The sequence below is a fragment of the Terrapene carolina genome, unplaced genomic scaffold (assembly GCF_002925995.2).
Source record: "Terrapene carolina triunguis isolate 2854851 unplaced genomic scaffold, T_m_triunguis-2.0 Scaffold714, whole genome shotgun sequence".
NCBI classification, from domain to species: domain Eukaryota; kingdom Metazoa; phylum Chordata; order Testudines; family Emydidae; genus Terrapene; species Terrapene triunguis.
Genome location: NW_020665065.1, coordinates 5,265,222 through 5,279,132, shown reverse-complemented (window position 1 = coordinate 5,279,132; position 13,911 = coordinate 5,265,222). Strand labels below are relative to the sequence as shown.

The 13,911-nt window shown below is 39.1% G+C and overlaps 1 protein-coding gene across 1 annotated transcript in view; it reads right to left on the bottom strand.

Moving 5' to 3' along the window:
* Positions 1-7,269: 7,269 nt before the first annotated feature.
* Positions 7,270-13,911, bottom strand: part of MORN1 (MORN repeat containing 1) — an 88,112-nt gene continuing 81,470 nt past the window's right edge. The window contains exon 13 of the mRNA XM_026660105.1: positions 7,270-7,866. Within this exon, the coding sequence (XP_026515890.1) occupies positions 7,620-7,866 (247 nt within the window). The 3' untranslated portion in view covers positions 7,270-7,619. The remainder of the gene's footprint in view (positions 7,867-13,911) is intronic.

Sequence of the window (13,911 nt, the reverse complement as noted above, 5' to 3'; positions counted from 1 at the left end):
CTACACTACCGCGGTAGTTCGACGGCTGGCAATCGAACTTCCGGGTTCGATTTATCGCGTCTGGTGTGGACGCGATAATTCGAACCAGGAAGTGCTCGCCGTCGACTGCGGTACTCCACCTCAGCGAGAGGAGTACCGCGGAGTCGACGGGGGAGCCTGCCTGCCGTGTGTGGACCGCGTCTGAACCGCGGTAAATTCGAACTAAGGTATGTCGACTTCAGCTACGTTATTCACGTAGCTGAAGTTGCGTACCTTAGATCGAATTGGGGTGTTAGTGTAGACCTGGCCTAAATAATTTTAGTTTTATGATCTCCAATTTTATTGCTATTGCCTGAATCCCTACAGGGTTAGCCCAAGATTAGGCCAGTGTAATTCCATTGACTGTGATGGACTAACATCGTGCCATAAAACTAGGTTACCCTGGGGTGAATCCAGCCTCTTGCCTTTAGAATTTTTCCTATTTATAGTTTGTCCCACATGACAGAGCACGGCTATGTGTCATGTGTTCCTGGTCTCCCCTAGTAAAACTTATGAAGCAGAACAGGAAATCACAATTGATGTGTCTGATAATGTAAGTGAGCAGGAATGGCCATTAACTACAGGAAACATTTATATTTTGGAAGAAAGAAAATCACATATCTTATATGACACAAGTAGAAAACTTTAAATCAATCTCCCATCAAAGAAAACTGAGTGCCGTCACATGCTGACCTTTACAAAGACAACAAGGGAGCTGGACATGCTCACGCAGCTCAGAGCCACTGGAAGTCAATACACATGGGCTTTCATTGTATGCTTTATAGGAGATTATTTCGGCCATTTCATTACACTAGTTTCTGAAGTTACTAATTCAGTGGTATGGAATTTTTAGAACTGATGCAAAATGCCTGTTTGTGGATTTGCTTAGATAATAGACATTATCTGCTGCAGAACATGTTAAGTCTGATGGGATTTTTTCATGGAATTTAGTAGAGGTGTGGGAAATACTCCTAACAAATGCTCACCTTGCTAGCTGGGGTGTGACTTGGATGGGTCCTGAGGCCATGGGAACACCCTCCTTGGAGAGGAGCAGATCCCCAAACAGGAGTGGCTGGGGCAGTGCTACATGCACTCTTCCTGGTCTCCCCACCATCCCCACAGTGTGTGTGTATGGCGGAGGTGGAAGATACTGCTCCTTTCTTGTCCTTTCACCCCTTTCGCGCCATCCCAGGCTTACTAGAGGTGTGGGAAATACTCATTAAAATACAAAACTACTCAAAATTCAAGGGCATCTTTATCACTGTTTGCCTGTTAGGACCTTCTTCTCCTCTTACTCTGAATCCATATATATTGCCAATAAAGAAAACATAGCTCAATGAAACACTACGAAGGTGTAATTGTGATTTCTCAAGGCAGTAATACTCAAAATACTGGGCAGAACAGTTACTTACTTACTTTACTCAAAACTAAAGACAGACTGTTGCATCTCCCACAGAAGATTTCTATTAGTGCAGAGGTACTAGCTCTGTTGGAAATGAACAACCATCCAGTATCTGGGATGGATTAGGCTGGACAGCATCCAATTCAGTGCCAGACCTCTTTGCCATTTTGCTGGTTAACAGAGCACTCTTTGTGCTGAGAACATAAAGTCAAGCCAACTTTTGCACTACTATTGAGGAAAAATGGAGTCCAAAAAAAAAAAAAAAAAAAAGGGAAGAAGAAGAAAGGAATGGTGAAGGGTAACAATTAAATAGCATGATAGTATGAAAGTTTTTATGGACATCTGTTTCATTTTTATGTGACCATGTTCATATTTTTCACTACTTGAATCATCCAAATATGATCACACTTCTCCCTCCTAGGTTTATCACCTGAAATAATAATAATAAAAAAATCTGAACAAATGTAGGTTGTGTGTGTGCATGTAAAATATGTAAGTCAGATCCTCAGTTGCTGTAAATCAGTGTACCTCGATTGTCTTCATATACTAGTAGCTTGTTAATGTGTACTTGGACCAAATCCTGGTTCCATTGAAATCAGCATGAGTTTTGCCATTGACTTCAACAGAGCTATGCCAATTTACACCAGCTGGGAATTTGGCCCTACATATATTTTACATTCTGGGCCCATAAAATCCTGAGGCTAGTTCTCTACTAGAAGAATTTGGAATGTACATTTCATTGGGAGACAACAAGAGAAAGCAAATCGCAGTAGTGGTTGTGGGCATGGAAACGGCACCTTCTCTCCAAAACTTCCCAAAAGCCACTAAAAAAGAGCTAATTTTTAGTGAATATATTTTGTAGTTAATTTTAGTAATATAAAAACATTTTTCAGATTGAATATGTGGTACATATGTGTAGCAAACAGAACATTTTAAAAAATCATTTATATTACTGCTTAGATGCCTCAGTTCATTATTGGAGCATCATTCTGCTGGACATTGTACAAACATACAGAAAATGACATTCTCTGTCCCAAAGAAGCAAACTAAATAGACAAGATGGACAAAGGAAGAATTATCCCCATTTATAGAAGAGAGAAGATGGAGGGCGGCTGCAATATAAATGAGTCATGAGGCCAACTTTTAAAGTGCCTCCAAAATGTGCTCTGAGTTCTTACTGGCAGACCTGTCTGTGTATTCAAAATCTCCCATTTGTCTGCACAAAACTGGTTGATATTTTTAATGACAAATCTATGGCCTGGAAAGCAATAGTTTTACCTTATATATGGAATTAATACAAATACCTGGGACAACTTTAACATTGATGTCAATAGGATCTGGATTTGGCCCCAATATACATTAATAAGGCAAAAGACACAGGTACACAGTACAACTCATAACCTTTGTGGCAGGAGGATCTACGTAACCTACACCTGACAAGGTAATACATTTGCCTTTTCTTTGAGAGAGAAAAATGCAGCTACTACAACCTGCAATTTGTGAGGCAGCACCACGCACAAGTGCTTTACAGGAATAAATTCCCATCTCACCAATTGTGGTCTGCTATTTTGCTAGCATTCTGGGGGGAGGAGGGGTTTTAATCCTCTAAAAGCGCTGTAATATAGGAAGGTCATTTATCTTAAAAACTTGCTGGAGATCATCTGTAGTACAACCCATCTATTCTCATCACTGCCTTCCATAATGACAGAGCTAAACAAAGGAGGAAGAGAAAAAGAATACATATCTCTACATAAATAAACTGTATCTATTTTGATGCAAGTAGCTCCATTGAGTGAATAACTGTATGATCGCACCTTAAGACTGATCACCTAGGCCGACATCCTCAAAGGTATTTAGGTACCTAATTCCCATTGAAGTCAAATAGCAATTAAGTACCTAAATACCTCTGGGCCCTGGAGCCTACACCAAAGTCATTTAAAAACTGTCATTCTGATGCATCTTTACCAGCAGCTTTCAACTTGTCAGAACACCCAGTGTTTTCTACTCCTGTTTCACACTAAAACTATATGGTAATGTTCGATCCTGCTTTTCAGCTGGCTTAAGGATCAGAAGAACTTGCTGTTTGTAAACACTTTGCATTTATTTTAAACTTCAAAGTAAAAATTCTTCTTCTGATGTTAAAACCTGCAAAAATACCACATAAAAATAAATTCCCAGGCAAGATCAAATCTTTTTTATGATCTCTGGCTTCTGCGGGTGCCATAAACAATGTCAAATTCACAATAATATGGCAGCCAGCAGGAGATTCAGAAATGCCACTTTTAATTAAAACCTTTATTTTCAGGTACTGTTGACAGTGAGTGCTTCTCGCCAGGTGATCTCCCAGGATATTACTCTGAACAAAGTGATGGCAGCTTTTCAAGGAAACAAAACCAAAACTTGCTGCTAGAGTTGTCTGTATTTTAGCAATTTTCCAAAAATGAGTCACCCAGGGGACCATATGTCTCGAAAATTGCATATAGCAAGGGCCATTGAAGATCCTTCTCTGGCCTACACCACATGCTACACGTTGATGTTTATTTAATGTATGACAGCATGCACCGCTTTCATAGCAAGGAACCCCCTCTCCTGGGGAAACTGTACAGAATCTCACTACAGAGGATTTATATTTACATTTGGGCAATTTATCTGAGAGCAAAGCCATTCTACCCACTTAGATGTACATGTTCATTTCCTGTAATGATAACAGGCAACCCAACAAGTCTTATTAGGAAAAGAAAAAGAGGTGTAGTTTATAATCTCAAGGACTCCTGCTCCCCTTGCTTCACTGTAATGGGGATTTCAATGCAGTAGAGGGTGGGATAATAGTTTATCGGGGCTAGAGTGTTTGGAAATTAGACTTTTAAACTGATTACTTCAGAAAGACAGAGTCCTGATCTTCTAAAAGGCTTATACTGTATAACTCACACGTTGACAGGGAACATGATCTCAAAGCCTGTAGATCTTTAGAGTTAGCTAACCCTGAATGAACCTATTGTTAATTTGGCTTTAGTGCACAGAAAGCATAAGATCGATTCCTAGTAGCGAGAGATGTCATTAAATCAATAGCACATGTAGCTCATTATTCTGATGTCTGACAAGAACTGCGAGTGGCCAGTTAACAAGGTCTACTGACATGGAGACCTAGCACACCAGGAGTTTGTCCACTACAGAAACATTCTTCAGAGAGGGGGTGAGGGAGAGAGATAAAAATCTGCTAATTCTAGAGAAGAAGAAAGACTTATGATTGCAGTGTTTGATTTATCTTCTGGTTGGGCTGTGACAGTAGATCATGTATTTGATAAGGGATATTCCATGATTCCTTTTTGGTTAATGGTAAAGAACTTGTCAGCCATAAGCTGCATATGTATTTATATATAACAAAACAACAAAAGAGAGATGGTATGTAAATACTCTAGCTTTCTATGCTAGGCTAAAATAGCCATGAGAAAGGAGGTTTAATGATTTAAGAGGCTTTTCTCATGAATTAAAAAAGGAGACCGGTAAGAGCACTTAGCACCATATTAGCACAAAGGTAAAGTACAAAGTCCTGAGTAAGAGGACTGAGTCAGGATTCCTGGTTTCTATTCCCAAACCACCACTGACCCACGGTGTGGCTGTGGCCCAGTTACTGCTCCATGCCTCAGTTTCTCCATTTGTAAAATGGGAATAACAACACCTCCCTACTTTACAGGGTTGTTTAGATGCTTAGTTAATTAATGCTGTAAGATTCATAGATTTTAAAGGCCAGAAAGGACTGTAACGATCACATAATCTGACCTCCTGCATAAACACAGGTGAGAACATTTCACCCAGTGATTCCTGCATCGCTCCCAGTGACTTCTGGCTAAACTAGTGCATCTCTCTTAGAATGACATCCAATCTTGATTTAAAGACTTGATGGATAGGACTTCAAGAAATGTGTTGACTGAGATTCTTGGATGAAAAGTGCGAGAAAGGTGTGAACTACTGTTATTTGTAATAATTAGCAATACTACTCCAGCAAAATTATAGTGGTTATAACAAAGTAAGGAACAGAAAAGAAGGTTGGTCTCATAAAGTAAAAGGGAATGAAGGATTTGAGTCATGCAGCTCTGAACAAGCCATTAGAGGTTACAGAAAGTTGTAGTGACCCCTTGCAGCATATATTTACTGCCTTACCTGTGTTCCCAAGGTGATCACAGAAATGTCTATCCAGCAAACACTCCTCAGGGTGAGCACTGCCTACCTGGTTTTGAATGCCTCATATGGCTCTGTTTGAAGTGAATAGAAGTTTTACTGTTGACTTCAATGGAGGCGATAAAGATAATGCCCAAATAAATCGGTTAGTCTTTAAGGTGCCACCAGATTCCTTGTTGTTAATGTCCACAGTATGATCTTGACTCAGTGCTGTGAACAGATGCTGAACCTATTCTTATGGATTAATTTTGTCTGCCTAGCTTCAGATGTCATCAATCTCCACTGTGCACAGGAGCTCATTAGACTTAACAGAGATCTACAGGATCCCTGGTTTATTTGTGATGTGAAATAATGAAAGTCTTTTGGTCAGGAGATATATAAACCTTCAAGTATGTGAGAGACAAGGTAAGTGAGGTAATATCTTTTATTGGACCAGCTTCAGTTGGTGAAAGACAAAGTGTTGGAGCTTACACAGAACTCAGCTCTGAGCAGTCTATGGAGATCAGTACATAATTTCCCCCTTCAATGCTCTCTGTACTCTGCAGTCAGTCAATGCACTTAATACAATGCTAAAAATCAGGTAAGGTTTTAATCTCAAAAAATAATTTTAAAAAAACTATGATGATTGAAAATGGGGAATTCTGAATCAACAAGCAGACACATCAAAGAAAATTTCCCATTTTCAGTTTTAACATATTTTCCCCCTGCTCTACTTTTTCATTTTAGACGTTGGCATTTGGTAGTAAATCACACTGATAAACCCTTGCCAGATAGTAATGATTTTGTTTTTCCAGGAGATGCTCTTGTTACATTTTTTTAAATCTCTTATTTTTTTCTGATCCCTTTTTACACTCAGAACTCCGTTCTTTTCTTGTTGCATGGCTAACTTTCATGTGTTTTATGACTACTTCTTGAACCTTTCATCCACTATGGCATTCTATATTGCAATTCCAACAGTAGCTGCCACTAAACACAAATATGTTACAATTGGTTCAACTCAACACTTTACCACCACCACCATCACCAGTCAGCTTCATTTCTGGACTATTCAACAAAGACATTTTTGGAATAATTAACACAGCTTTTATCCTCCTTAGGTGATGACAGGAACCAGTTTCAAGAGAGAAGATAGCAGCCTGGTTGTCATCCTGTAGTGGGCAAGTGTTTTTAATATGTAGGTAATGAACAAGACTTTATGCACAGAACAATATATTAGTAAACATGTTATTACAGAGGTGTTCAGAGTGGCCATAAAAGTTAATTTGCTACGTACATTTTCACCCATTAGCTGCCCAGCTGGTTCAACAGGTTTTATAGCATCATCATTATCTGATCAAACTGTTGCATAAACTCCAGGTTATTTGAATTCAATTCTGTTAAAATACACACAATTTATATACAACAGAACCTCAGAGTTATGAACACCAGAGTTATAAACTGATCAGTCAACCACACACCTCATTTGGAACCAGAAGTACACAATCAGAGAGCAGCAGAGACCAAAAAAAAAGTACAGTGCTGTGTTAAATGTAAACTACTAAAAAAAATAAAGGGAAAGCAGTATTTTCTTCTGCATAGTAAAGTTTCAAAGCTGCATTAAGTCAATGTTCCGTTGTAAACTTTTAAAAGAACAACCATATCGTTTTGTTCGGAGTTATGAACATTTCAGAGTTACGAACAACCTCCATTCCTGAGGTGTTCATAAGTTTGAGGTTCTACTGTACTGATGAAAAATAGATTTGATTAAAGTCTTTTACCTATTTCTCATAATACAATCTGAAATATCTATTTGTCTTCTAAAATGTTACCAGATAGGACCAGTGTGAAATGGATCTCTGGTGGTCAATTATTTCTTTGTTTTGATTGGTCCACAATATTCAAACTTAATCCCCAACTGCATGGGCACGATCAAGGCTCAAGAACTCAATCCAACTCCCATTGTACTCAATGGTAAAACTTCCACTGACTTCAGTGGGTGCTGGATAAAGGTCCTGACTCTTTACACATTTATGTTCCTTCTTTACGTGCTGGTGGCTTTCACAGTTTCCTTTTTAATATTCTTGACTTTGGTTTTCTCTGGCAAAACCCTCAAGAGTTTGAAAGCAGTTGGGAGAGTCTGGCCCAAGAATGGGGGCATGGTCACTTCATGGACCATAATCACATACTGGCCTGGAAAAGATAAGGGAAAGTTGGGAATTAAACATTTTAAATGAAGAAGAAGAAAAAGCACAGGGAACAATGATAGAATTGTCCTTGTATCTACATTCCTCCATCATCACATTAATTCTCACATATGAAAAGTAGTGTACAATGTCCATGAAAAATAGAAAGCAAAAATGAATATTTTTGATTGTTTTCTATTCTAGTTAAAGCATAAATATATAAAAAAGATTTCATCATTTACTGGCAAGTATGACAATCTGTGCTGACATTTCACAGTACTGTAGATTAGCATATACAATAATTTCCCAAAACAATACACAGTTAAAATAGAAAAAACAAAACAAAACACCACAACAACAAATGTAATTTAGATGATGATTTATGATCATATATAATTTATAATAATATTATGATTTACAATAATACTTTATATTTTTATAGGATCTCAAAGAGTGTAACGGACTATGACTCTGGTCCTGGAAGCACTTGTGCACATGCTGTCTTTGTGCACATGAATAGTGTCATTGGTTTCAATGGATTCACATGTGTAAAGTTAAGCACATGTGTAAAGCTGAAACAGGACCTAAATACATCTAGCCCCACTGAAAAACAGCCACCTGTGGGCAAGTGTGTGCCAGAAACATGGAGAACCTACTCACAGCACAAAGCAAAATGGGAGAGGAAGAGGGGAAATTTTGACCCAGGACACAGGGGCAGACCCTGCCTCTTATGAAAAGCTCCTTAGGATCTCTAATGTCTACAAAGAGTGAACAAGACCTATGGCTGAAAGCTTCCTTAAAGAGACTAACACAAAGTAACTGCATGGAAGTCAATTTATCCACCTCCGAAGAATGAAAGGTTGAGTTGACCCTGTAATCAACAAGTATGATGTCTTTTGTGAACTATGAAAAGTAGTACCTGGAAATCCATGAAAATCAAATTAGATGTTATGTACTGAAAATAATTTAAAATGAGTATTGCTTTCTACATACTGTGGGACTATAATGGACACATTTGGGATACAAATGTTTGTCAGCTACTATATATGTTGCTTGGCAGCTGGGAAGGCAAGGGACTCTCTACATACAGATTAATCAGGGTCTGACCTTACAGTCCTTTCACATGCAAATCTCCCACTGACTTCAATAGAGATCCACATATGGAGCAAAACAATACAGAATTTTCAGGGCCACTTATAAGCAGAAACTTCTGTGATGTGGACAATTGTCTTCTGGTAACCAAACTGGATTATGGCCACCAAACTCATTTCACACAGGCCACTATCAACCTGGGCTGGATAATGATTCCAAGTGACAATTTATAGGTGGTAGGCTCTATATCCTGTTACTAAGCCTCTGGGCCATGAAGTTGTGGTAAGTGAAGGTTTTTAAAGCACTGTATTTGCACAAGCAAACACACCCAGGATATCCAGGTTACAGCCTAAAGAATGTCATATTCTGACTGACACTAAAGGCCCTCTTCTCTTTTCCCATCTGCAATGTGGATCTTCACTTCTAGAGGCACTAACTAGCAGGATCCAAGTAAAGTGTATTTGTCCTGTGTCTTGTTGAAAATATCTGCTATCTGGTCTATTTCTGCTCTGTTACATTCCTATGCCCAACTAGAGGTTTGATTTTAAACATTTCTGTGCTACTTATAGTATGTGCCTGGAACTAGACTAACAAAGCTGGCAGTTGTTGCTAGTGGTGGCCATGTATTCCAGTGAGGTAGACAGCAGTGTGGTCTGATTGTCTAGCTTTTTAACTTTAAGGGCAGTATTTTGGAACTGTAAATAAAAAAGATGAAGTCTTATATTAAATCATTTCTCTAAAACATTAAGAAGGGGATCCACGACTACTTGGGTTCTTAAGAAGTCCAACAATTATTTTTGGATGTTATAATCTAATATGTCATAGAGTCACTTAGTTAAAAATGAATTTCTTTACCCAGTTACCATGAAGTTTGCCTATAGCTAGGAGTATCAGGGGATGTTGGTACCGCTATCCTTCTCATTTTCTTTACTTCAAGTCCAAAATGTAGACTAACAACACTAGAGGGCCTAGGATGAACTGTTAATAGCTCAGCTCTCTCCACCTCATCCTGCTGCCTCTACAACTACCAGATTCTCAGACACAAAAGTCTGACAAGGCTGTACAAGCCACTAAGGACTGTCAGTGTTTGCATGTTACTGTAACAGAATTATCCAGGATTAGTCAACATAATTTAAAATGCATTAAAGGAGGCTTGCCTTTGCTGATACTTTACTGTACAAAAATACACTTTTAGAACGAAATCATGGAAGTGTGCAAGAAGTATACTGATGATAGGAGAAAGGAAGAAGAAATATGATTAACAGAGTTCAAAACATAATAATATTGAAGACCTGCACTTATAATTGCAATAATCTGTTAATATTTTAAAATACTGTTCTGTACTAACATTTGGGCTGAGTTTGGTGAGTTCTAGAGCTCACTGAACGTGAAGGCTTGGCATGCACTTTGCAGAGATTCTGACCCAGGCCTTCACTTTGCCTATGGCAGCTCCCTTCTCCTTGGCTTCATTTTGGAGACTCCAGCATTTGCAAAACATTGCTGCCCACTTTCTCCAATGTATCAATAAGTCTGATCCATATCACCCCTCATCCTCGGACTACTCCCCTGGTTCCCCATTCATTTTAGGATCCAGTTCAATACTGCCTTACTTTTCAGCATTCTCCATAGATTTTGCTCCAGCCGGCCTTAAAGACTCCACCTCTTTCGCTTCTGACTCCCTGCTCCAGCGGCTCATCTAGCACAACCCTCCTCTTTGACCATTAAGACAACCACCCTTCCTTTACGGAGACAGCCTAATTCTGGAGCTCTTGCCGTCTAGAACAATCTTCCCATATAATGCTGTCTTATAGACACAATGGGCCTGATTCTCATTTACACAGTGGAATGCAAAGAGGCCTTAACGTGGGTTGAAATGTAATGCCACAGCAGTTTTAAGGGGCCTCAGTGTAAATGAGAATCAGGCCAATCCGTTTTCAAATCTTAACTGAAAACTTCTCTCTTATCCCTTGCCTATATCTCTGAATTCCTCTTCCCTTCTGCTAGTATTTAACTTTGCATTATTTAACTTTTTTACACATTTTGGGAGAGACTTTGCATGAAAAACACCATACAAAATGAAGTGCTGTGCTGTATAATTGGAATTAATAATAGTAATAAAATCGGTGTATGCTTTTAAAGCAGTCACCAAGGTGCTGTGTAAACAGAGGGTAACTGCATCTGCCATTTAAGCAGTTATGTTTTGGCTTAGATAAGAAACACCACAAATAAAAGACTTTCAGGAAAGAAAGTTATTTGCCCCTTTTATTGCCTGCAAAATGCCTGGAGAGTTTCAAAGCAACAGGAACCATTATAAAAGTGAGTGGGAAATAAAATAAAAACGTTTTGTTGCCTTAGAAACAGTCCTATTCTTCTTACTTTTCCTTTGTGACATATTAGCCTTCTGTATGTTTTGGCACCAGAAAACATATTAAAACAAGGCGGGGGGGGGAGGGAGGTGTTAGTTCTTTTTGCAGAGACTGGGAATTTCTCTGCATATTGAAACTTATATCTGTAGGAATGGGTTACACTGTAAAAAAGGAGCAAGAAAACAGAACTAAGCTTCTTAAATATTCAATTTAATTCTGTGTAGAGCAATTAATCCTGAAAATTTCCTACCATGGGAGAGTGTAAAGACTCCAGGGCTGTTTTCTGGCTGCAGATGCAAGGGGCTCCCACTGATATCAATGGAAGTGGTGTGCTTGGTGCATATCAAAAGCCAGAATATGACTCCAAATGTATTCTTGCAAAATAGAACAAAGCCCACTGGGACTGCGGACAATGAATTTTTCTCTGCTCAGCCGAATATTTCTCTAGGATATGAGAGCTGTAAAATAAGTTTAAACTGTTTTTTTGGACCAGTAAGTAGACAAAACTTTATCTGTATAACAAATCCACATACCAATTGTGTACACAAAGTAGTAGCATAATGCAATTTATTTAAACTGGTGAGAAAATGTCCAGGCACTTGCAAGAAATGGAATTTCGACTGAGATTAGATAATAATTGATTTTATAAATACATGTTAATTTATGATTGCATTGCTCACAATGCAGTTTATGTAGTGTTCTATTTAAACCACACAAGGATTAAAATTGCTTGGTGCTTTATTAAACTGAATGTATTAACAGAAGGGCATAGTCAACAGACCTAGCATGGAAAGAAAATTGCAATGATAATAATTTTATATTTAGATAGTGACTTTTATAGTAAAGGATCTCAAAGCACTTTACAAACTATATAAAGGCCATTGGAATCACAGCTGATATAAAGCCACTTCTGGTACGAAATACAGAACCGCACAATAATTTAGGGCTGGAAGTGAAGAACACTGCATGAAATTGAAATTACAGGGGGAATATAGGTAGGCAGGATGTTATTACTGAAGCTGGAATGTGGCCAGGACACCTGGGTTAACACCCTACTCTTGGAAGAAGTGCTGTGAGACTCTTACTAATCTATACTAAAGATAAGCAACATTTAAAAACAGAAATGGGCCATTTCAGCACCTGAGCTATAGTTTTAATTGTCCCTTTTAGTACTGCATCTAAGCGTGGAAAGAAATATGTAGTCACAACACAAAAAGCTGGGAAAGATAGCTTTTCAACCCAATCCCCAGAAAGAAGTATAAAATACAGCACAGCACCATGTAGCAACGTAACGCAGCATTTAAAGTGTATTCTTCTAACACTCAGAGCTGCTGTGTGATCCTGCACCAAGTGCACACAGATTTCACATTACCTGGAATGAAATGTCCTTTCACGCATAATGTCAGGATGATTGTAGAAAGTGAGAGGCAGATCAGTTGAAAGTCTCTACGTAAAGGGAAAAAATAGGGGTGATGTCCTGGTATGGGTCTTCTATTGACCACCAAATCAGGACGAGGAAATGCATGAGGCATTTTTAGAACAAATAACAAATCCAGTACACAAGACCTGGTAGCATGGGAGGAATTTAACTACCCAGACATCTGTTGGAAAATTAATATGGCAAAACACAAAATTTTCAATAAGCTCCTGGAATGTATTGGGGACAAACTTTTGTTTCAGAAAGTGGAGGAACTAACCATGGGACCACCATTTTAGACTTGATTCTGACCAACAGGGAGGAATTGGTTTAGAATCTGAAGGTGGAAGGCAATTTGGATGAAAGTGATCATGAAATGATAGATTTCATGATTCTAAGGAAAGGAAGAAGTGAGAGCAGCAGAATAAGGACAAGGGACTTCAAGAAAAGACTAACAAACTTAGAGAATGGGTAGCTAAGGTCCCCTGGAAAGAAATACTGCTCCCCGCTGCCAAGTCATGGAACTCAGAGTCAGAGTCCAACATGCAGATATATGGTTAGAAGGCAAAATACAAAGAAGGAACAAACATAGCAACATACCCTCTCCATTGCCTTTTAATTCAGTGTGAGATGCAGCTGTAAGGACCAGCGCCCAACAGCCAAGTCTGACCCACCATATATTCAGGAGCAAATGCACCATCCCCTGATATTTTAGTTGCTTATGCTGCTGGGGCTGAGTCCTTCGTAATGCAGATTTCTTATCATTTCCCTTATAGAATAATTCACATTTAACCCCAAAAGGTGAGGCACTTGGGGATTTACATTAATAAAGAGGGTTAAATTGTACCTTGCCCTGCACAGTCATACTGGGGAGCTGGAGAGCACAGGAGACTTACTCCGTCTCCCAGTGTAAGCTCATCGGTACCATGCAGAATGCTGCCACAAGCGCTCCTTGACAGACAGAGTGGCTGGCTAGAGTGCAGCGGCACTCCAGGGACCTCAGGGGGAGTGGCCAATGAGGCTGTGCACAGTCAGGCCATACCCTACGCACTGCTACCTGCTGGGGAGGAAGTGTTCATCTTGCTAGTTTCTGGAGAACCTATAAGAGCTATAGGTTTACCTATAAGTAAACTCCACTGAGCCCCCTCTGAACCATTCTTTCAGTGTCAGGGCAGGCAGTATGATTTGAACCTGTGCTAATTGTCACAGCTCTACCCTCTTCTTCAACATTCTTATTGAAGTAGAAAACAGGATGTAGGCCTTTAATATGTTGAT